This window comes from Pezoporus flaviventris, unplaced genomic scaffold (genome assembly GCF_033815535.1).
Source record: "Pezoporus flaviventris isolate CSIRO_AGI_PZ_B2104156 unplaced genomic scaffold, CSIRO_AGI_Pfla_v1 ptg000066l, whole genome shotgun sequence".
Lineage (NCBI taxonomy): Eukaryota > Metazoa > Chordata > Aves > Psittaciformes > Psittacidae > Pezoporus > Pezoporus flaviventris.
Window position 1 is genome coordinate 16,396,058 of NW_026892614.1, and position 25,069 is coordinate 16,421,126.

Consider the following 25,069-nt stretch of genomic DNA (forward strand, 5'->3'; position numbering starts at 1 on the left):
CCTTCAGCTTTTTGCTTAAAACTAACCCAAACCTCAAAGCCTGCCTCAAACCTGGGATATGAAATAGTTGTATCTACTCACAATCTTTTGACAGTCTTTGTTCCTAGATTTTTTGGCAAGGATATGCTGACTTGCACAAACTGTAAAAATATTGCACTCTGGGTCTAGCTGGAACATCCACCTGTCTCCAGTATATGTCAGTCATATTCTGATAGTCCTATCCCACTGTATGGAAACAAATTATCTTTGGATACCAGATATTTCACACCTTTGATTTTAGCTTTAATTCAGATTCTAGAGGAATTAATTTCTCATACTGGAGACTGCACATTACTCTGATGTTGAGAGACGTGCAGGCTGGTGCTGCCCTGGAAGGTCTCAGAGAAGCAATTGAGAGTTTAGATTGCTTTGGAAGTTCACACTTCATTGGTTGTATTGGCATGAAAACCCCTGTACTTCATGCATGTGGTGATGCATAAGGTTATGTTTTACACTCTGCATGTTACTGCTGTTTCCTAATTCTGTTTGATAACTCATGCAAGAAACTTACTTGGAAGGTTTCTCTATGGGTTGGTGGCTAGGGTGTGGAAATGGCCTGCCTCAATTCTGTTTTATGTTATTAAGGAACGTGGTCTGAAAATCAACCCCTGTCATTTCAAAATAGGTGTAATTGGAAGTGTGAATACCTTTGCACTTCCAGAGAAATAGAAAAGCCCTTGCAGACTGGCAGCATATTTTGCAGCCCCTGATGTTGACTGGTTGGGTCAGCCAGAATGGAAGATCACAAATGTGTTTAATACTGGCTCACACTGCCACTGGAATCAAACAAGAACCTTTTTTAGTTTGTATTTTTTCTGTCATGACATAGGTCCCATACAAACTTACCCTGTTCCTGAGAATGTACCCTGACAGAAAGCAGTGTAATAATTCCTGTTTCCTGATGATAATGCAGTTGTGTTTTAAGCAGCTCCTAAAGCTGCACCAGAAGATCCCTATGAGACCAAAAACCACCACTACTAGGGCATTGTGCCTTTACACTTGTTTCAGAACCTGTCTTTTCTACATTCTCCTGATCCCCACAACATACGTTACCCACACAGCATTTTAGTCTTTGTAATTTCTGTAGTCAAGTTGTGCTCCAAAAAATAGACATAGCCATGTACAGCTTTCTTTCATTGCCTGGATAGCCTCTGCTAAGCCAAAGGGTTGCCCTGCCTTGAGCCATACACCTTTCTCCCGTCCTCGCTGTCCTGTGCTTTTCCTCTCTGTGTGGGCTTCTGGCACAGGCAGTGCTTTGCCTAAGAATGAACACACACTGCGAAAAAAAGCCTCTGTATCCAAAAGGAGAGATCTTTGCAAACAATGCCCCTGCATTGTTCAGATCCAGAGAAAAGGGATGGGGAAGGCACACCAAAAACTTGATATGGAGGTGAATTATATTCATGTATGCCTGCCAGTTTAGCAGCATCTTCTATTAACTGGCAGGTATGATTTTGCCTGTTGCAGGTGCTATGCTATTCCTTTATGATCTTTTGTGCAGCTTATGAAGCCATTTTCATTCTTCTCCTACAGATTCTCCAGGTGTTCCTCCAAGTGCCAATGCTCATCACCTTTTCAGAGGGTTCAGTTTCGTTGCCTCTAACTTGATGCAGGAGCCTGCACAACAAGATGTGCACAAAATTGCCGTTCACCCAATTGTGCAGGTAGCAATGCTGATGTTACGCTTCCCATTTGATGGGCAGATATGTATGTGCATAGTGTATTTAAACTGCCTCAGCATTCTCACTGGTATTTCACAGCCACCCAGTGTAGGTAGGAGGTGTTTGCATGCAGCATGTAGGAGATGTAGGAGAACGAGAATTTTTAACCAAAGGCTTTCATATTTAGCTTCATGATCTCCACAACCTTTACAAAGGAAATAGAAATCACACCTTACCACAACTGAAATTACCTGAAACACTGTTCCACTTGTGCGTACCAGGCAGGTAATGAAATGCTTTTTCAGTGAATATATATCATTCTCAACAGTTTTGGATTATATGACACTGTCTGTGTTGGCAAAGGGGCCTTATGAACTATTGCTGTAGGCTCCCACAGACACTCAGCCCAAGCTCCTGGGTGTAAGAGGCCGTGTTCCTCTTGCAATTGCACAAGAGCGTGAGTGTACTTGCATGACCCGGATCAGCTTGACGGGGGAAGGACTCTTGCCAGACACTTGGTTCTTTGCTGCCTTTTCCCCCCAGCTCTGTTTCCAGTTACTGCAATTTAAAATAGAATAAATTGTTACACATCAGAGGAACAGTGAACTGGGAGAAAGAATGGGGCTGATTAAAGATGCAGCAGATTTTCCCGCAAGGAAAAAGTTCCTCTCCTACCCACAGCTAGAGGTATACGTGCCTCAAGGGGAGAGCCCCTGCTTCTGGTTTTCAGAGGTTTCCATAATTTTTCTCTGTATTCTAATAATCTGCAGCGGAATGTGTCATATTCTTAAAGATTCCCTGATGCAACAATAAGTGAAATGTTATCCAAGCAATCACACACCACGATTTTTATGTATATTCCTGTGGTTTGCTTTGTAAAAATGTATTGAATGTTAACACATACATCTCTTACAGTTTAAGACATACTTCACTAGTGAGGTTACATTTTTAGCCAGAGGATCCTAGAGGATTTTTAGAGTTCCTGGTCATTTCTTGAGTCCTGAGATAGAATTTGCAGCAAGGCCTCACTCAGATAGTTCCACCATCTTAACCAATCCACTTACCCAGATGTTTCTGAAAGATCTTTGAAATAATGATGCCATAATCCATTCTGTACCCTTCAGTAAATAAAATTAGACATTTTTAAGTATTTTCTCACTGGTTTCACCAGTAATGTGTTTTCTTAAATTAGGTTGGCTTAAAATAGTAACTTTTCTCTCACACAAAAAACATAATAAAATGTATTCTGGACAGGGCCTCCAGTGGTCTGGAGGCACATCCCATAAGTGAAGTATCTGATTTAAAGTCTGTGAAGTTATTAGTGATTTATAAGTCATCTGGTCCCTCAGTAATTAGAAGTAAGTTTAAATTGTCAAGATATTTGTGTTTTTCAAGGGATTTGGGCCCACGGTTTCCTGTGAATTTCTAATAGGAAATGGTTGTCTACATTCCATAAATAGTTTTAAAAAATCACTGTTTTTTTGTCATTACTTCTACATGGAAAATTCCGCTTACACACTGGAAAAACATAAATGGGAGGGACACACTTGTTTAAGTAAAGAGTTTCATTTTTTTAACTGGACTTAGAAACTAACTGCTAAGGACAAGTGAGCTCAATGAATGAGAAGAGATCAAACATTTCTTTTATTAAGACAAGGCTAGTCCTTGCGTTTAAATACCCGTGTCCTGGTTACCTTGTTTCTTTTGTCTTCCCCTATAGCAGTTACATGGGAACAACATTCACTTTACAGATGGATATGAGATCAAGGAGGACATAGGAATTGGCTCCTATTCAGTGTGCAAGAGATGTGTTCATAAAGCTACAGAAACAGAGTTTGCAGTGAAGGTAAGAAAGCCTTCTGGTAGATGCCAGAAATGTGGTTGAGACTGCTCTGCCAGCCTGGGCAGCGGTGTGGTCAGTGGGCGTTTTGTTGGCTTATTTCTTGTTGAGGGGTGTTGCTTGGGGTTTCTTTCTCTTTTAGAAGATGACAAATTTCATGAAAAGCCTTATATTATTTCTCACACATTAACCTCATCAATTAAAATTCCTGGATGGAAAAAAAACCTTTACAGTCTTGCATGGAAATTCTAATCATTTCAGCCATGCTCCATGCAAATTAGGTAAGATTCTTCACAGGCCCTACACTGAATCATCATAAATAAACAAAATAACATATAAAATGATTGCAAAGTTGAAATAACATCTTATTCTTCTTTCTGAAGTTATTTAGTTCTGACATCTTTTATTGTAATTAGACAGATTTGTCAGTGAAAACCATGATCACCTTCAAAACTCAGATTTTCTTTTGGCTCCTTGACATTCAATATGAACATGGTACACAAAGGAGTAAAAGGCAATCTTCAGCAGAGATTTAAAATATTAATTCAGTGGAATTTAGTTGGACCTTACTTGCAGTATTGTCTACAGTTCTGGTGTCCTCAACCTAAAAAGGGCATGGAATTGTAGAAGCAAGTCCAGAGGTTACAGCTCAGAGGAAGAGTTCCAAATATTTAATTTTCTTTAAGAAAAAAGCTCAGCAATTAAAACATTCATATGTTCAAAAAATATGTCCTATTTCTGGTTTTGTACCAAAAAGAGACAAGATTGGATTAAATGAGTAATTAGTATAATGAATTTGAAAAGACATGGACAGTTAAGGCAGATCCTTTCATTCTGTATGATCTCATTGGAAAAGATTGTGTAAATGAGCTTAAGACAAAAAGTTGCTCCTTGAAATCAGTACATAAAGAAATGCATTTACTGAACTTGCAGTAAATGAGGGATTCTGGCCAGTTGCCCCTCTACCTTCTTATTTTTAAATTTTAGAAAGGATATATAAACTTAGCTTATAAATTAGGTTGTGTCTTTGCTATTAAATGAGATGCTGGGAGCTTAAAGAAGTGAAGCAAACTGCAGTCCATGAGATAAATGAGCTGCAGGTAGTCAACAGAATAATATTAAACCTTTTACTCAGTATTATTTTCCTCTACAAGACTGATGATAATGAAGTATCCACGAAAGTCTGTTAAAGTTTTGGTGTCTCCCCAGGGTGGCCACAAAAATCTGGAAGCCACTAATAACTGACAATCTCTTGATGTCACTCCTCAAATAATGGTTCGTTTCTCTAGGCTACACCGTAATTAGGAGCATGGACCTGCCAGCAGGTCCGTGGGTTTGCACATGAACATGCTACGACTTTAATTTCTAACGAATGGAAAAATAAGTTTTCTAGTGTTCAGGTCATTTGTCAACAGATGGCATTATCTTATAGTAGGTATGGGTTGTGTGTAATTAAATTGTATCTGTGTTGACAATGTATGTTAAATCAAAATAGTAACTGTAATATTTTATTTGTATCAAGTATTGCTGACAGTTTTATCAGTGTAATACAGCCAGTGTGAAACCAAAATAGAAAGACTTCATTCTGATTCAAGATTTCTGAGTGCTTGAATCCAAGAGGGTCCAGCACCTACTCAGTAGCTGAGGGTTTGGAGTACCTCAGAGGATCTAGAGAAACTCAACACATGGAGACACTTAGAACTCCAGAAGAGTTTAATATTTTAATTGCTAGGTTTATGCTCTTTCCCATTTTTATTAATCTTTCCTCTTTTTGTTCCTTTCTTCCTCTACTTCTTACAGCTCTCTTTTTGTCATGCCAATATGTCTTGATTTTGACTACCAGTTTAGGCAACACATGCAGCATCTCAGTTTCTGACACAGCGTGAGTCAAATACGTAGCACAGATTTAGGGTTGGAGGCAGTTGGTGAATTTCTGTTTGTACTGTCTTTCTAGCACATTGAGTGCTGCTGCTTTGATTATTATTCCTACCAATATATTAATTTCATTTTTATTTCAATATTATTTTTATTTCATATTAAAATTATATAATTTTGTTATCAAAGTAGCTTGCTTTCATAAAGATTGCACAATGCCACCCATTTCAAGTAATTAGATAGCACAGGAGTTGCAACTGATATTATCATAATTATATATCAGTGCCTTTTGACATTCATCCTTTAACTCTCTCTATAAAAATCACTGTAATTAGGCTCTTCATTTCTTTCAGTGAGTATAATTTTCTCAGTGCTCCCTAATACACAGCATTCACAGGAAAAAATATCTGCAGTGATAGTTTGTATGACAAGCAGCAGCCCCCCTTGCTTGGCACCACCTCATTAAAAGCTCCTTCTTTAAGATGAACAGCTGACACGTCAGAGAGCATCATCCTATCTCCCCAGGGGAAGCTGGTGACAGGGAAGGAGTTAAGGAAATGAAGGAAATGGCATGGTGGCATCACTGTGGGAAGACACACATCATGCCACTGGGTAAATAGTCCCTCTATGGAGACTGCCACTCACCAGACCTTGTTTACTACTGTTGTGTAGTGCCATACTGAGACAACAGAGCACCAAGCCAGGGTAACTGAGTCAGAGCTACAGCCAGAAAATCCACTCAGAAAACCAAAACCTTTCGTAGCTCAGAAGCAGAATATATTTATTAAAATGCAAAACACTTCAACCCTTTTGCTTTTGCTGGACATCTGCAAAATCTGCCTCCTATAATTGGAGGCCATCTTATAATTAGATGTCTAGCAGTACAAAGAAGTTCTTTGTTGGTGTTGTAAAAGCACTTGAACAGCTGTGTAGTTTCACTCATTTCAGAGTTCAGTGAGACTAGGCATGTCACTCACGAAGGTGCTTTTGGAAGTCCCCCTAGACACCTCTACAATGGTAGGTGTCTAGCTGCCTTTGTAAGTCCCATCACTGAACCTGCAGAAGATAATTTTCTTGCAACATATTCCCTTTTCTTCTATGTCATCTGTAAAAATGAGATGCTAATAATAACTCTAAATCTATTTCAGATGTGCCCTCAGGCTCCTAAATGTAGTATTTAAGAATTCAGACTTATATTTCCATTTCTGAGAGCATTTCAATACCACGAGACAGAACACCTTGTAGACATCCAGATTTCCTACAAACTGCATCTATTCTGAAACTAGCAGCCACCTGCCTGTGTCAGTGCAGGTAGATGTTGGTTTAGCAAGTCTTTGTATCATATTCTACTGTGTGTACTTATGCTGAGGTACTTCTAAATCTTACTTTAAGACTTTCCATCCTGTTCCAAAATGAAAAAAGAAGTATAAAGGTGTGAAATAAAAATATGTATGTTGTTCATTGTTCTGAATGCTTTATAAAGACCCTGGTAGAAAGAAGAGAGATGGGGGAAAAAAATGAGTGTTTCTCCTCTGACAGACCTCTAATGTGTTTCAGATTCTTCTGCTAGAATATTGATCATCCTGACTACAACAGGCATAATGATTTTTAATAGCAAAGGAAACTGACACCGTCGATCACAGTTACAAGCTTCATGTGGGTATAAAAGTAACACTGAGGTCAGAAACAGGAAAATCCAATCGAGCTATTTCAGTCACATCAGTATCTAGAGAAAATAAGTCAATTAAGTGAAAGAATGATACTAGAACAGATGGGAGGGATTTCTTTAGATGGAAGAAAGTCTGCAATGGAAGTCTAAAACGATTAAGAGCTCTCATTTGGAAAACAAAGGGAATACTATAGTTCAGAGTTTCTGGTGAATCGGGTTTTTCAAAACCTACCCGAGATTTGATACAATTAGCGTATCCCAGTTTTTCTTTACTTAAAACCATTTTGCTGGTTTCAAGCTTGGATCCCTACTTGTAGTGAAACTTTCAAGCTGGATTTTCAGATATATTTCTTACTGATGCTAGATTAAGTAAGTTTGCAAAGGATCTGATTGCATCCCCCTTTTTCTAAAGATTTCTCCGCTTAGATTGACTCCTTACCCCCAGGAGAGATTACTGGTAAATAACAGCCAAGTAGAAACTGCTGCTGCTACAGCCTATTCTGCCCCCAGTAGGTTAACTGCCCCAAACATTGTACAGGGGGGTGCCATAGGTGCAAGTCTCAATAGCTTGATGCCAACTGTTTTCTTCTCCAGGTCAAAAGAATATCTAGCTCATTAAGTGTTATGGATTTTTAGTACTTCCATGCTGTTAGAGCCAGGACAAGCAACTAGGTAAAAGGACAGGGTATAGCCATTTCTCCCTCCCTTGAGGAATTAAAACATACAGTAGAGCTAGTCCCAGATGACACGTTCAGTTTGGAGCTGCCAATATTACAGTGGAATTTGGATCTTGAAACACATGTGAATTTCATGACTTTTTCCTATCTCTGTAATGTACTAACCAACTATTTGGCTCCAAATGTTCCACCACTGCGAGCAAAGCCAAAGTTTGCAGTCTGTGTCTGCCTCTGGGATACAGGTTAGCTTATGCTAGAATCGTAGTAAATCCTGCAGTTCTTATATATTTCTGGTAATTACAAAGCACTGAAAGTACATCTATCTTGGCATGGTTTGTTATGTGCAGACCGGGGAGAAGGCACGTTTTAATCAGCTATAGCAATGCAATACCAGTGAAGAAGTGATGTCAATGTGCTATCAATAAATAGTAACTCATGAGAATTATTTTTAGCAGGTCTGTGTAATCTTGCCATATACCTCTATTTATTTTCTCATAATTAATAATGACATAGTTACCAAAAGCTGTATGAATTCCCGAGTTGTTTCGTAATTCTTTAAACTTCATTTTCCTCTTCCGTTGATATTCACTGTTTTGGTTTGGTTGTTTTTAGGTGGTTGGTGTGAGTAGATGCAATATCATGTTATTCTGAAGGCAGGAGGTTACACAGTGGTGTTTAGTTGGCTTTACATTTTCTCCATAACTATATCATGGTTTGGATGGCATGAATAAAAAAAAAAAAATGTAGTCTTCTAAGATTGAGTGCAGCACAGTGCACTATTTTGTAGTTTTAAAGAAAATAGGAATCCCAAACACATGTAGCTTTATTTATTGAAATGGGGACGGGGGGACGACAGGACAGAACAAACAAAAACAACAAAACACAAGAAAAGAAAAATCCATCCAAAGGTCGTCAGATCTCACTGACAGTTAAGTTGTCTATACATCTAGAAAGATTTGCTTAGATTTGTTTCTCCTTAATCATAGAGTCATTAAAGTGACTTTCCTCTAAAGTGAAACAGACTGAAATTTGCAGGGGAGAGTTTGTGTCTGTTTTGCCTGTCTGGGAGGTAGCTAGTGTCTGGTGGGACATGGATAAATACATCAGTATTTTAATAGGCAAGTCAATGGAAAGTTTGCTAGATAACCTCAGACTTCTTGTCCCTGAGGCTGCCAGTTTGTCAACACTTGCATGTACCCATCCACTGCTGATCCAGCCTTTCCTCCCTCTGCCTGCACCAGGACATGGCACAGGGGTCGGGCCGCTGGGTATGTGCAGAGATCTCCAGGTCAGAGCCACTGGTAAATGCACCCCCTTTAAATTCAGCTTTGAAATTTAGTAGAAGTTATCTGCTGCTGGAGTAGAGCAGTAACAGGACTCTGCAAGGGAAAAGATGGGCTAAATGGATATCAATCATTTGCTGAGGTCCTGTCTCGGTTCTCATTCAATCTTTAGTCATGCCAATTCCTCTTGACTTTGCTTGCTGGCTGTCGCAGTAAGATTTGTATGGATGGGAATATCCCACCTCACACTCGGCGTCAGGGGATAAAATGGCATCAGGGAGAGTATGATTGATGGCTTGGCTTCGTGAGCGAAGATTTGGGAAGGGCTTTAACCACGCTTACTACAAGCATGATGACCAAGGGCAAGTGGGATATCCAAATCTGGTTGGAAAAAAGACTGCTTAGGCAATCAGGAAGTGTCTGACCAGGACTGTCATCTCCTGTGCAATCTCGAGCAACCCATGCGCTGGTCAGCCCACATGCAAGGCTGGATCTGCAGCTTCCCATGCACCTTGTCACCTGCTGTTGTGACCCTCGCCTGTCCATACAGACAAGTGAGAGTGAGCCCTTCTGTCCTGCGCAGTGGATTTTTTAAGTGAGGCACAGCTTCGCAGAACTGGCCCCACCATTTACACCTGAGGTTTAACTGCCACGGCCTAGCTAGCTAGGACGGTGACAGCAAAGTCCACAGGTCGTAGGTTTTGTAAGAGTGTCCTTCTCTTTAATGGAAGACCTTACAAGGCTAGACGAGCTGCATCACCCCGGGTTTGAAAACAGGAGTTTTCCTTCTCCTATGAGGAAGGCCTGTCTTCGCTAACAAAGATTCAGGAAGGGCTTTAACCCACACATTCTGAACAAGACTGTCATCTCCTGGGTCAGTCTCGAGCAACCGATGACACAACAGCACAACATCAAGTATCTAGGCGGGATTCTGATTTAGAGGTGTTCAGTCATAAGCCCCCAGATGGTAGCCTCGCGCCAGTGGCTCCTCAGACAAGCACACGCACCAGAGGTCTGAACCTGCGGTTCCTCTCGTACTGAGCAGGATTACTATTGCAACAACACATCATCAGTAGCGTAAAACTAACCTGTCTCACGACGGTCTAAACCCAGCTCACGTTCCCTGTTAGTGGGTGAACAATCCAAGGCTTGGTGAATTCTGCTTCACAATGATCGGAAGAGATGACATCGAAGGATCAAAAAGCGACATCGCTATGAACATTTGGCCGCCACAAGCCAGTTATCCCTGTGGTAACTTTCCTGACACCTCCTGCTTAAAACCCAAAAAGCCAGAAGGATCGTGGGGCCCCGCTTTCACAGTCTGTATTTGTAATGAAAATCAAGATCAAGCGAGCTTTTGCTCTTCTGCTCCGCAGGAGGTTTCCGTCCTCCCTGAGCTTGCCTTAGGACACCTGTGTTACACTTTGACAGGTGTACCGCCCCGGTCAAACTCCCCACCTGCCGCTGTCCCCGGAGCAGGTTGCACCCGGCACGTGCCGGGCGCTTGGCACCAGAAGCAAGAGCCTCCCTTGGGGCTCGCCCCCCTGCCTCACCGGATAAGTGAAAAAACGATCAGGGTAAGACCCTGTTGAGCTTGACTCTAGTCTGGCGCTGTGAAGAGACATGAGAAGGGTAGAATAAATGGGAGGCCGGGTGCACGCTCGGCGGTGAGGGGCAACCTGTCTGGCAGCATCCCGGCCGTCGGTGAAATACCACTACTCTGAGGGAGAATATAATGTGATATGAAAAGACCTCATTAAAAAAAAACATTACCCAACTGAAGGGAAGTAACTGGGAGTGATAACTGTGCTTCCATAAGCCTCTAGTTGTCCTTGCTCTTCCCTGAGATAGCTTATCAAACTATCTATGAATCACAGAATCACAGAAATGTTAGGGGTGAAAGGGACCTCTGGAGATCATCTCGTCCAACCTCCCTGACAGGGCAGGGCCACCTAGAGCAGGCTTGCCTCTGCAAGATCATACTGGTGATTCTGAAAGATACATTCCAGTATGTTATTGAGGAAACATCTCTGCAGAATTTTCCATTCCTATTTGCTTTCATTCCCTGAATGGTATGTAATGAAACTGTTCAATATACTCAACTAGTTCATAGGATGGAAGAACGAAGATTTGAATACACCATCAGACAAGTGTTGCACAAATGTGTTGCTAATTTAGTTAAAGTTTTATGAATAAAATTGAAAAACGAACCTATCGATTTCTGTCTTACTAACATGGTTGCATGTAAGTAAATGAGCTTTGCTGTAGTACCTAGGTAGTAGTACTAAACCATGTGCTATTTTGGTATCCGTGGCTGAAGGTAGGATATAAACAAATCAGAGAAAATCCATAGCAGAAAATATTCAAGAATTACAAGGCAACCTCTATCAAGAGATACATATATGAGAAAAGACAGACAAGAGTCCAGTGGGATGTGATCAAAATCTATAAATATCTCTAAGGTGGTATAAATGATGGATGACAACCATTTGGCTGCTAAAGACAGCAAGACAAAACAGAATGTCTTGAAGCTAAAAAAGGGAGTTTCAGAAAAAATAAAGTCTGATGGTGAGAACAGTTGGTAAAACAGACTCTTCAAGGAGATGACCGAGACGTCCTCCCCCTCGCACACAAATTAGTGTCATATTAGTGGAAACATAGCCTAACAAAATGGAGGGTCAGAGGTATAAGACCCCTTCTTACCTTGATAAACTAAAGATAACACTTACCATGTTCTCCCATGAAATTTGGTGTATAAAGCTGGGGGTCAGGAAATCCTGTTATCCAGACACTTCAGTGAAAGTTATTGTTTGCTGTCTGAAGAATACTTAAGATGCTAGCGTGGCATCAGATCCAATAGGCAGTAGGGTGTCATGTAAGAGATACAGGCTTCAGAGCAGATGTAGGCACAGATCTCTGTGCTGCTTTGGATTTGCATAGGGAGGGTTGTTTTCTAGAGCACTCTGCAAAGAAACCAGCATGAAGAACCCTAAACTACAACTGCAATCCATGGTGGATACAATAAGAGTAACTACAAACAAACAGCATGGATGGGCATCTTCTAGATATACTGGAAAGATAAAATTATTTACAGTAAAATGGATAAAGTAGTAAGGGAGTTGTGGGAAAAAATGGCTATGAGGATCTTATGACTTGTGAGAGTGCTTTTGAAGGCTTTCTTGGTTTTCCTGTTTCAAACATCTTTATCAAAGGGCCTGACTTCCATGCTGGACCAAGGCCGCTGTGTACAGTTTTTCTAACATCAGGAACCAATGTAGCATTTCTGATATGCTGTTCTAATTTTTAAAGATATGGGTTTAGTAAATACCTTCAAAATTTTAATGAGTCTCACTTTTCTATTGTTTTTATTTGAGTGTGCTCATATTTCTGCCAGATACCCTCCTTGTAGAAATCAGTCAGTTCTCCAAGGAGGCACTGCTTGAATAGGTAGCAGCCTGCAGCTACAGCTTCAGAAAGGATGGGCCAGTCCAGAGTGCTGGGATCTGCCTGAAGGACTTGGGAGAAGAAGTCAGGGCAGAGAGCCAGGAGTGCCTTGAGCACTTCTACAAGCAGCAAGCTTGTTTGCAGCAGTGAGAGCCATTGCTGGCTGGTGATTTCTTGGGTAAATGGGATCAAGGTGTTGCTTAAGTCTTAACAAAATAAACAGAGGAGGCAGGCAGAAATGTAGAAATGTGTGCAGACCACCTCTTAGACTCAGCTTCAGAGCAAATCTTAGATGTGAAGTGGTTGTGCATCCCCTCTGGCATAAGGATTCCTGCAGCCTCCTTCCCATTTGGTCATGAAGCTCACAGTGCCTCTCCCTTGGCACAGCTGAGCCTCTGAAGAATGTGATATGATGGCATTTTTAATTGCTAACTAGATCTTTTCTGAGACCTAGGATCAGGGAGCAGTTTTCTTACAACCGAGTAGTATCATCTTTGCTCTAGTTTGCTTGTCAAATGCCTAAGTATTTTTGGCCAGAATTTGGTCCTTTGTGGCTCTGTTTCTCTTTTGAGGCAATTTAAATGTGTTTCTTGTATTTGTCTTCCATATTGATGTAATAATTTTCCCCTTTTATAAGATCTGAATATGATATACTGTTTTCCATCCCCAAAGCTTTTTGTAAAAGAAGGTGGGAGTAGCACTGCAGTCATTTTACAGACTGAAAACTTACAGTCTGATCCAAGGACAAGTGCTAAGCTGAGCAGAGCAGACACAGTGCAGGCCTTTCCCACCCTGATATTCTGCCTCCAGAACTGCAGGTCTTCCTCTAAAATGAGCTCTTCTGTTTCACAGGTGCTATTAGAACAAAATTGTTAGTTAGCTACTGCATAAATGCTAATTAATAAGTACTATAGTTCCAGTTGACAGATTAGGAGTGCTAAGTCAGCAAACAGTGGCAGTGAGCAGGCATGCTCTGTGTGCAGGAAGTTTAGTGTCGCACATGCACAGCTTGATCTGTGAGCCAGTCTTCATTCAGAAAAGTATTGCTAATTAGGCCTGTTTCCCTTAGTATTCTTTTTGCTCCATTTCTGAAAGATTTAAGCATGGATGAGGGAATGAATTTCTGGAGCTAATAAAAAATAATAGCACAGCAAATAGTCCCTCAGAAACTATTAGGCTTGGAGTGGTTCTCCTTGGAGACATCTTAAATGTAAAATTATACCATGTCCTTTTAAATAATATTAGCCTTTCTGCAGTGATTTTCATCCAGCTCAAGTAATTTGACATCAGAAAAGGAACCAAATTAAAACAGATGCTTGGCACGAATAGGGCTTATTTTTAGACGAAAATATTACTGAAATGGAAACCTGTACACTTTCCAGCAGCACAGAACTTCAGAACTCTCTGTGACACTTTCATTGGAATTAACGTTGCAGACGAAACTGTCAGGTTAAAATCTCTGCGTCCTTTCTTCTGAAGAGATGCAAATCCCACCTATAGTCAGCTCCACCGGTGGAACTTATCATAGATGTGATGTAGACATAGTGTCTACTTGGGACACAAAATCAATTCTCCCTTTGCTTATCCCTCCCAGAAAAGGGAAGAGTTTTTATGGGGAAATATACTCATCACACTTCAAAAATGTGATTTACCCATGCTTACACTCCAAACAGGCTTTTGAAAAGATTTCCAAGTATGTAACAGAAAATAAAGCAGCTTTAAAAAGCGTATAAAGCTCTCTTCCTCCTCCATGCTTCTTCCATAAAGCTATCATAAGTTCCCTGGTGTCTGGTCCAAGGGAGCCTTATGTCGCACTGCCCAAACACACTGGCAGCCTCAGCTGTGGTTCTTTAAGGTACTGCAATGCCCAGGTGTCTGCCCTTATGTGCTGCTGGACTTTCTGTTACTGTAACCAGATCAGCAGGTTAGGACTGTAAAAGTGGCTCAGCTGCCCCAGTTCACACTCTGGTGTCTCAGTTTCTCCTGCCACATAAGGTTACTTGGGGCAGTTGAAGAGGAGGCAGACACTGGAGCTATGCTTTGTACCCTCACAGCATGACCACCAAAGCTCCTTAGTCAAAGCCCCACAACCTACTTTTTATCACAGAATGGTTTGGGTTGGAAGGGACCTCAAAGATCATCTAGTTCCAACACCCTGCCACAGGCAGAGATACCTTCTACTAGACCAGGTTGCTCAAAGACCTGTCCAACCTGGCCTTGAACACTGCCAGGGATGAGGCAGCCACTGTTTCTCTGGGCAGCCTCTGCCAGTCATCATGTTCCTTGTAGTGAAGATTCTTTTCCTAATGGCTGACCTGATTGTCTCCCCCCTGTCAGTTCAAAGCCATTCACCGTTGTCCTATCACTACATACTGTTGTAAAAAGTCCATCTCCAGATTTCCTGTAAGCCTACTTTAGGTGTTGGAAGACTTGTATGATCTCCCTGGAGCCTTCTCTTCTCCAGGCTGAACAAGCCCAGCTCTCTTAGCCTGTCGTGCCTGTGCTGCAGGTGTACATTTAATACTTCCTGTGATTCTTGTTGTGGAGTAAGCCCCTAACGTAGAACAGAATTTTTGCTGCAGTGCGGGGCAGTGGCACATAACCACAGTATTAAGGGTCAAACCACATTGCCAGCATTAGCTACATTGAGCTTTCCCAGGAAGGGAGATGGCTACCACTGCCCATCTCAATTGACGTGATTATACAGAGCTTTTGCGTCCTGTTTCACTTAAGGGGAAAAATCAAGTCAGAGCCAAGCAAATGTTTTAATGCAGTCTTGTTTATTCATTAAAGATGTACAAAGTTCTTTCTCCCCAGCACAAGAAGACCCAACAACAGACAGCAGTTTCCTCACTGCTAACTCCAGCTTAGCCTGGCCAGAGCCCCATCCTTTCTCTTCAGCCCTCTATCACTACTCTTCCCATCAGTCTATCTAATATTTCTTTTCTGTCTTCTTTCTTGCTCTGCTCTTTCCTCTCACCTGTTCTTTTAAGCTGTTCATTTTCCAGATAGCAAAGGCAGTTAAATTGTCACCTCCTACCTCTTGCCTTTTTCCAATCTCACAACTGCAGTGATGGATATCTCCATGTGAGAAATACATTTGTCCTCCTTGTGCAAGGTCATCCAGGTTCATTTCAGATGTCTGAAAAATAAATTTGTATTATTAAGAGGGCTAATTCTGCAAAAACAGATTAGGGAGTGCTCACACACACAGTTTATTTGGCAGGGCTGTGAAGGCTGTGAGTCCCAGCTGGTGGGTGGTATCAAACACCTGAGGACTGTAACATCTGCTGATGGCATAACTAGATCCAGAAGAAGAAACTTATCTACACAGTTGGAGGCATGCAAATACCTTCACAAAAATGCAACAAGCAAGTATTAATATATACTATCTATATAGTTGCTGAACCAATTTCAGCAAGATGTTACCCAAACAGAACTGTACTGATACTCTCTTTTATACTCATCAGTCCACTCTGGCAAAGCTGAAGGGATTGAAAACCCATTAGTAAGGGAGAACTGGGTGATTTTTTTCCATGCAAAAGACTTTTAGAAGGACTTGTAAAAACTGGGCAGATGCTTTAATTAGGAGTTTGAAAATGCTCTCTCCTGATCTTTTCTTCATTGATAAATAGTTCAGTATTGTTCTTTGGTGGAGCTCTACTTAAAATACCATGAGGTTCTTACCCTAAATTCCACTGAAGAAAACACACATTTTCTTTCAGCTGGTCAATGACTATCACAAAAGGTGTGATAGTCGAAGACCAGACAAGTCTCCTATAAGCACAAAGGACACTATTGTATGTGCTGAGCCTATTTGATTCTGGAGTTGTTTCATCCACTGTTTGATACAGATGAGGTTTCTAAGCAATTCCTGGGTATCCAATACCTAGAGAAAAGTCTATTTGTTGTATGGCTCCGTTTCTTACTTTTCTGAAGGACAATATGAGACCTCTGTGTTCTATAGCCCTTCTCTGCCAAAGTACAACAGAGTTCTTGTTACATTTTCAGTTAAGGTTTTTATATAGTATGATGTCTTTCCTACTTAGTGTTCTTCACCACTCATATACAGAGAGAAACAGAGAAGTAGCATCATTACATACTACTCAAAACCAAAGTACCTACTGCAGCCAGTCTGAATTGGAGAGATTTCTACTGAAGTTGTGGCAGCCACATCCTTTGCTGCTTTATCAGTCGTGGGCCAAGTGTAAGTCACAGGCATAGTGACGAGAGGCACTGTCAGGGTGACAGTCTCTCACTACAGAGGAAGAAAATTGTTCTAGTTTGTCCAACTGGACTGCCCAGGTACTGAGAGAAATTTGGCAGTTCCCTTCACAGCTCTGACAATGATTTGTTGTATGGTTTGTGGCAGTTTGTCCATTTAAGAACTGTGTCACAGCTTGTGCACGCATTAAAGCAAAAAGCATACATATTTAGCAGGACTGTCTTGTGATTCATATTTATATAGCATACTGTGTATTAGAGGCATTCTGTATCAGCTACTTTTGTTGCTACTAAATCAGCAGACTGCTTCAGGTTATTTATTTTGAGGTTTGTGTCAATATCTGAGACTATTTTTGGGTTAGATTTTTTTGCAGGCCACAGATACACATTTACAGTCCTGCATTATTAAAAGTTGCTTAAAATTTTCTACAGCTCTGGATATTTCCTTTCACAGGAAAATACAACAGGAAAAGAATCTAGAATATATTCCTTGCTACAGTGCTACAGTGATAGTAGTACTTCATGCAGTGGTAGTAATACTTGCTGCAGTAAATTCTGCAGGTTTGTACAAAAGGAGGAAGATCCTAACAGGTGCACAGATGTGTAATTCCATTAATTTGGCAAGAGCTATATTAAATTAGCCAAGGAAGTGGCCCTGCAGATCTTTTTATATGCTGGAGTAATTGGTTGAGTGGGACACATTCAGTCACAGTGGTTGTATTTATGAGGAGTCGTTCCATCAGGGTTTCATTGGCTTTTTGAGAATGTCTCAACTAAACTAGAAAAAAAAACATTATTCTACAGAGAAATTGCTAGTAGCACTTTTTTTCCACTTACCTGTTTTTGAGGTTTTTCCTTCCTTTATTCAAATGTGGACAACAGCCATCTACCTGCATCAGCTCCCTGTTGAACTTTCACTTGTCACACTGCTATTAATTCAGAACCAAATCATTAATAAGGCTTCAGATGGATACCTCAACCATGAACAACTACCGACCATCATTATCACTGCAAATGCATGCTAGTCATGATGACTACGAAACCTCTAATATATATTCAAGTATGCGCTGTTAATAACTGATGCATAAAATTCTAGACATCTACTTAAATGTTTATCACCATAATTAAGCCATTACAAAATGAGTGCGAAAGCAGCCAGACATTTATCTTCATTAAAAAAAAGAGATTTTTTAAAACTCATTTCCCTGCAAACAGCATTGTTTTAAATCTGTGCTCTGTGCCTACTTGTTAAACAGAACTAACTGTATTTAAGGTTGGAAGCCTTCAAATGAAAGCCAGTAATGGAACTGTAATTTTCTGAAAATGCCTCCTATTCCTCTTCAGTAAATCTATTATTAAAAGTACTGCTGCTCTTTTCTAGCAATTGTGCCAAAATACTGTGCTCCTAATGAGTTTCTAGTAGAATGAGTCTTTTTCCATTCTCTGTGCAGTTGCATCTGAAATTTCAAAATACAAAGATCTCCCTTGGGTTATTTTCTAGCTATTTATTGTTTCATATTTATCATTTATTTCTTTAAAGTGAGAAACAGTAATCAGTGCTCTCAGCTGGACAAACGGTCAAAGCTCTTTGACTGACATCGCAAATACATGTAATAGGAGCATTGATGAGAAGTCCGTGCTATTCTAACAGCAGGCTTTCCATGCAGGGATGCTCCCTAAGCAGCCGGTGTCCTGTTTTTCTGATACCTGCTGCTATAAAACCAAAAAGTTCTCATGTCTCGCTATACTCTCTGATAAAGCAAAAGATGCTGAATACAGAAAAGTGATACACTGAACAAATTTCTTTCTAGTTTAGAAACGAGCAGAGTTTAGTTATATGGCCACATGCAATTTCTGGCCACTCTCCTGTTCATTACAACAGCATGGCCCAAAGAACCAAGTGATTACCAATAGTTTCACTCGGATGTCCCCTCAGTAAATTTCTCTATATTTTCATTTCTCACAAACCCACCTGATAAGTAATTTCTATTAATTTATCAGCAGATATACAAGTATAAGCCAATATTATGAACTTACCTATTTTTTATGTCAGAGGTAATTTGAAACTATTATGATTTTAAAACTCTTTGGGTCATTTGATTTCTAAATGAGACTTCTTGTAACTGCCGTCATTTATAGGCAAATAAAACTATAGGCATCAAAAAAGAGGGTCTGTGCCTCCAGAATCTAAACTAATTATTGCGCCATCTGGCTTTGGCACATAGTCAGCATGGCTGTCATTTGCACAGGGTTTGAGATGCCCTCTCCTAGAATAATGATTAATAGAAGAGTTTTAAATATTAATTTGCTTAAACTGTAGAAATTGCTTGGTTTGTGCTTAGTACTGCTAGCCGGTATCTTACTACACTGCGCTTCATTTATTCCAGATAATCGATAAGAGCAAGAGAGACCCCTCTGAAGAAATTGAGATCCTCTTGCGATATGGACAGCATCCAAACATCATTACTCTTAAAGATGTGAGTAGTCTTTGGGGACTTCAGCATTAAACAATTTTCAACTTACGATCAGGCTCATCTACTAAGCCATGTCTGGACATTCTTCAGCTGAAGGTTAAAGCTAAAACCAGACCCACTGAAACCAAGGAAATAATTAACAAATTACCAGATAGCAGTTGGAAAGACTGGTCAGGTTATACATTCTCCAGTTGCTGTCTAACCAGCAGTAAATAAACCCAAAGGGGTACAGTGCCAGAGCACAAAACATGTTTGGTTTGCAGCACTTTCTGGAAGTGAGATCTCCCTTGTTGGATGCTTTGGAGCAAGCTGTTGAGCACACACAGTAGTACTGCTGGGCAGGGGATGCTCTTTCACACTTAGCAGCTGTTCTCGTGCAGCCTGTGGTATCTGCTTTGTTGGAAAGAGGAGAGCTCACAGAGTCACTAGGGTTTCTCCTGGTAGTGTTTTAATGCCAGGGAGTATTTAACTTCTACTCAAGCAGCCTGAGCAGACATGAAGGTATCTTTCTCCAGTATTTCATATGAAGAATGGCCTTTGCTATGCTTATATACAGTAATGACCTTTAGTCAGAGACTCAGAGATGTTTTACTTACTCTGCCTGCAGTCTCACCTAGGACTGTCCACATTGTGTCATACCCAGAGTTTACAGGTCAAAAATCCTGCTGGTGTCAGTGGTATCTTAGGGTTCAGACCTTGGAAAAGTGTATAAAAAATTTCTAATCACATGCCTTCAGGAAAGTCTCACCTAATTCTGAAGTGTTAGAGAGTATCTTAAAATAGGAGCAAAAAAAAAGGCTTCACATTCCTTTCCAAAAGCATTGATGATTATAACAGCTCCTATTATTGCAGTCCAGATAAAGGATTATGACATGAAAAAGTTTATCTTCCAATTTAGACAAAAAATGCCTCCTACCCTTTGCAATTGACATTGAAGGTAAATGCATCTTGTGGCTGATATCAACAATGTATTCACCAGAACTGCAAATATAAGCTATATAATATGATTGGAAGCAGATCTTGGCCAGCAGTACAATACAGTTCATTTAGCTGATCATGAGTCAAAGGGAAATATTGATATTTGAAATGGTAAACGTTACTCTGCAGAAGTGGAAAGAGAGAGCACTACTGAGAAGGAGGCTTGGGTGAGAGCCAGTAGACATTTCAGACTGTGTGAAGTGATGCTGCTTTTAGCAGCTTGGTCTTATCTGCTGACATGATAGCGGATCAAGAAAGCTACATTTCTGTGTGGACCAAACAGCAAGTTGCTCCAGACATGAGAAAAAAGTGATAATTTAGCCATCTTCTAAAGCTGACTCTTGTGCTGTAAAGTATAATAAGCACATTTCCCACATATTAGCTGACATTTTCTTCTTGCAACATCTCACAAAGGCAAGCCAATGCTGTGATTAAAGGACCAACCTCTAACCAAGTTAATATATTTATTCTATTATTCTTCCAGGTCTATGATGATGGGAAATATGTGTACCTAGTGATGGAGCTGATGCGGGGAGGTGAGCTCCTGGACCGCATTCTTCGGCAGAAGTGTTTCTCAGAGCGGGAAGCCAGTGCTGTGCTGTGCACCATCACCAAGACTGTGGACTACCTGCACTCTCAGGGTGTAAGAATTGCTTTTTCGGCTATACACATCAACCTTCCTAAAATACTTTTAGAAAAAGCAAATAGCTGTTATTTTGCTACTCCAAAATGTAAAAAAGTTGGGTTTTTTTAATAAGAAAAATTAATCTTTCTCCATGTTTATAATTACATCTGCTTTGTGAAATAGGGTGATACGCTTCTTAGCCATTTTACAACTGAACTGCAGTATGTTGAAGTGGTATTTTCATTCCCAAACTACACTGCTTTTCAAGTTCATGTACCTTTTTGAGATGTACTTGTTTACTTTTTATCACAGTCATTATGGCAGTACCTGATCTTTTAACAGAATTTCAAATAGGGTAGCTGCATCAGCCAATAGGTAGAAAATCAGATGCTCAGCTCTCCAAATGAAGTGGCAGACTGAGCAGCTCACGGGAAAGAATTCTGACATGCTGTTAAAGAGCTGGCTTTTGAAATCTAAGCTGTCTATGGCAGTTTGAAAGTCTCTCCTTTTCCGCTTTTCAGGGACAAGTAGTTTGGATGACTAGTCAAATATTTGCTGCTTTTTCCGTTTCTTGGACTTGATGACCTTAAAGGTCTTTTCCAACCTAGTTAGTTCTATGATTCTATGGTTAAAAGAAGTGTGTTTTGTGCTTGGGCTTTTATGTTTTCATTATAGTTTTTCAGTCTTGCTGTAACAAATGAAGGCTGCTTTCCCACCAGTGATATTCAGCATGTCTGGTAAAACATGCAGCTACTTGAAGTTGTGTGCCTATAGGAAGAACTTTTGTAAATACATTTTGAAAGGAGGAAAAAAAGAATCCATCCCTTTCCATGTGAGTCTCTTGCATACACAGTCACAAGGAGACCTTTACACAGTATCCTCCTATGACGGGATTTCTTCTTTGCCTTTCAGATGAATATTTAAGGCCCTCAGGTCCCAGGGGACTTTTACCCCAAGGTGTTTGTACAGCAACATCCTCTGAGCGTCCTCTGGAAGGTGGATCCCCCTGAGAGCAGCAGTCTCAATCTTAATACACCAACAGAGGCTATCAAACATGTTCCTTCTGATTTTAACAGACTTTAACCTTTTTTTTCCCTCTTCCCCCTTTGTTTTTCTCCAAAACTTAAATATTTTTGGCATGAGCCCTTGGCCTACTTCAACCAGCAGACCAGAAATGGCAGCCAAGCCTGGATGCTCCCTGACCTCCTCTCCTCACTTGTTCCTTGCTGCTTTCTTGTTAAGGTGGTGCACCGAGATCTCAAGCCAAGTAACATCCTCTACATGGATGAGTCAGGAAACCCAGACTCCATCAGGATCTGTGACTTCGGGTTTGCCAAGCAACTGAGAGCAGAGAATGGGTTGCTCATGACTCCCTGCTACACAGCCAACTTTGTTGCCCCTGAGGTAGGATTGCATTTCAAAGCCGTGAGTAATGAGTGTGTCCTAGGAAGCAGTCTTTCCTCCCCTCCTCCCTTTTCCTCGCTGCCTTTACAAGAGGAGCAAAGCAGAAACCAGACACTTGCACAGTCTCTATTACCATAACTTTCCTATTCCTGCCCTTGTCAGGGAAGTTGTTTTGTTCCTGACAGAAGCTGGTGTCTGTCTGTGTCTCTGTGACTGACGTACAAAATGCGTTGGCTCATTACGGTGATAAATATTCTTTTTTCTCCAGCTGCTTCTGCTCAGACTGTTTCCCCGCTGGTGCACTGCATCAGAATGGGACAAGGCTTAAGCAGAAAATCATAATGTCAGGAATAAGACTCAGAAGAAAAATCCATGCTTTAAATCCTTACCACACTGGAGTCAGTGGCAGCTTTATTGTTGGGTTTATTGAACTAAAGAAACATCTCTTCTCTTGGGCTTTCCTAGTACTAGTCCCCCCTGTTATGGGGAATGTAGGAAAGGGCTGCTTTCCTGATTTTACAGATGGGGAAAAGGGGGAAGACCAAACAGTTTGCCCCAAGCATGGGCTGAGGCAGCTCTGCATTGCTGGCAAGTGCTGTTCCCTTCATGCAGTACCACAGGACTGGATTTGGGTCCCACAGCCGTTTGTATGGTTTGGGCTCTGTTGTATTTGACCTTTGAGACGTTCATAGCTGCTTCCTTCTGATGAAGGAGAAAGAGGTTAATTTCCTGAGTAACTCTCCATTTCTTGGAGTGATGCTTATCATCAGTTTTGGTATCTGCAATACACAACTTCAGAAGTGTGTCTTCCTCTGCTTGCTATGTTCGTTATGAGAAAAACACAAAACTATTGCCTTTCAATACTTCATCTGTCCTCTACTGTCAAATACCACTCTCTCTGTTGGTATCATTCAGTTATCTTTTCTTCACCATAACTCTCTTCCATCCAATGTTCATCTGGTACATAAATGAGAAGAGAAAAATGAGATGATCCTTTGTAAAAGGTCCTTTTGCGATACCAAAAGTTATAGGATTCGCAGCCTTCCAGCATCAGAAGGAGAATTTATTAAATTGAGACCGTTGCCAGGGCAATATAAATTCAAAGCAGATTTTTTCAGAAGAAAAAGTCTGCCATTGCCAAGGCAGATTGGTTTGTGTTTTATTGCTGTTTGGTTGGGTTCTCATTTTAGAAACTGGAATGAGGTGCTTAAAATTTATCAAAATTTTAAGATTTAAAGCACTTGGATTTTCTCCAAGATACAATACCCTTAAAATAGGTGTAGCTATTTTTAGTGATGGGCTATTCTGTATAGAGTCTGTAGCCACAAACATTGCCAGCCCAATGCAGTTTCAGGTCAGACTTCTGATTGAACTGAAAGCAGAAATGATGCTCCTAGACATTTGTTTGAATAAGACAGGTCCTGCTAATGCAGGAAACTTTGGAGATTAATTGAAATGTCACCAGAACTGGCAGAGAGCTTACATAAAGCCTGAAGTGCTTTTACATTTGACCTGTGATAAAACGCTGCCCTCCAGCCTGTGCTTGACTTTCAGGATCCCTGTCTGAGCCCTGCTATAACGTCTGCCATACACCCGTGAAACCCGACAAGGCGTCAGAAAATCAGCTGAGCCCATGACACAAGGGGACAGTGGCAGAGGGAGGAGGACCTGTTTGTCCTCTTGGATCTCAACTTCATTTTGGAAACGTTGCATTTGTGTGTTAGAGGAGATGAACAAAAGATGAAGGCTGCTCGGGAGAAAGGCGCACGCTGCCACCTAGTGCTAGCCCTGCCCGGTGCAGGGAATGAGCAGCGGGCCTGGGACAAAGGGGTAACGCCGGCTGCGCTTTCCCTACCGATGCAGCTTCGGGATAAAGTAAAAACATTTCATCCTGTAGTTTTCCTCCAAAATCCCTGAAAAACGACTGGTTTGGCATTTGAAATTAAGGGATTCATTAGCTTTCATACCCATACACATCCCTGCTTGCCTCACAACTAAGATAAGCCTGGCTTTGTAACAATGTCAATCCAAAAAATCGAAGCTTTATAGAAATAAAATGGGGCTGGATAAATATCTGAGCTGTTATCAGAATTGGATGAACCCAGGGGAAGTTTCTTCCTTATCACCACAAGGCACCTGCCATGTGCAGCACTTAGAACCAGCTCATGCTTGTACTTCACATCCCACCAAATTCTCGAGGTGACCTAAAGCCCTTCACTGGTGGTATTCTTCAGCATCCATTACAGCAGGACAGCACTGCATCTTTTGCAAAGCTCTTTCCCTGACTATTTATTTCTAAGGCACATGCCTGTTACTGTTTGATAATATCTGCCACCCCTAGGTCAAACACTAACCTTTTTGGCAAAGGCTCCCCACACTTGCTCCTGCCAGCTCAGTGTTCTGACTTTAACCACAGTTACACAGAGCATTTTCAAATAGTACTGACACTAATTGACAGCTCTCACTGGATCCTGTTTATTTCCATGGGGTGAAGTTGCTGTTGATAAAAAGTAATTGCCAGCAAAGCTTTCCCTAGACACTGTCACACAGTGAGCGTCCCTGTTGTGGAGCAGCGTTCTTGCAAACTGAATGATAGCAAGCAGTGACACCTGCCCATTATTCTAGGATTGTAGAACCACTTGCTTAACAGCCTGCTCCACTAAATATCATCACTGCCCCATTTTTCTGTCATTTGCCTTGGACTTGATTGTCCTCGATTACCCGGGGAAGATAGTGAATGGCAGTGAAAATGTAACTGTTCAAAGAAGCCATGAGAATGGCCACACCAAAAGATAAGCGCTGGGTATTCAGTCTCACAAGCAAAGCAAGAAGCAACTGAACTTGTCAAATAGCAAATACGTTTTTCCCATAAAAAA

At 40.9% G+C, this 25,069-nt stretch overlaps 1 protein-coding gene across 5 annotated transcripts in view; it reads left to right on the forward strand.

Moving 5' to 3' along the window:
• Positions 1-25,069, forward strand: part of RPS6KA2 (ribosomal protein S6 kinase A2) — a 296,264-nt gene that overhangs the window by 262,785 nt on the left and 8,410 nt on the right. For all 5 annotated transcript variants that reach the window (XM_061471390.1, XM_061471391.1, XM_061471389.1 and 2 more), the window contains exons 13-17: positions 1,573-1,703; positions 3,421-3,546; positions 19,100-19,189; positions 20,649-20,807; positions 22,032-22,193. In XM_061471390.1, coding sequence (XP_061327374.1) covers positions 1,573-1,703; positions 3,421-3,546; positions 19,100-19,189; positions 20,649-20,807; positions 22,032-22,193 — 668 coding nt within the window. The remainder of the gene's footprint in view (positions 1-1,572; positions 1,704-3,420; positions 3,547-19,099; positions 19,190-20,648; positions 20,808-22,031; positions 22,194-25,069) is intronic.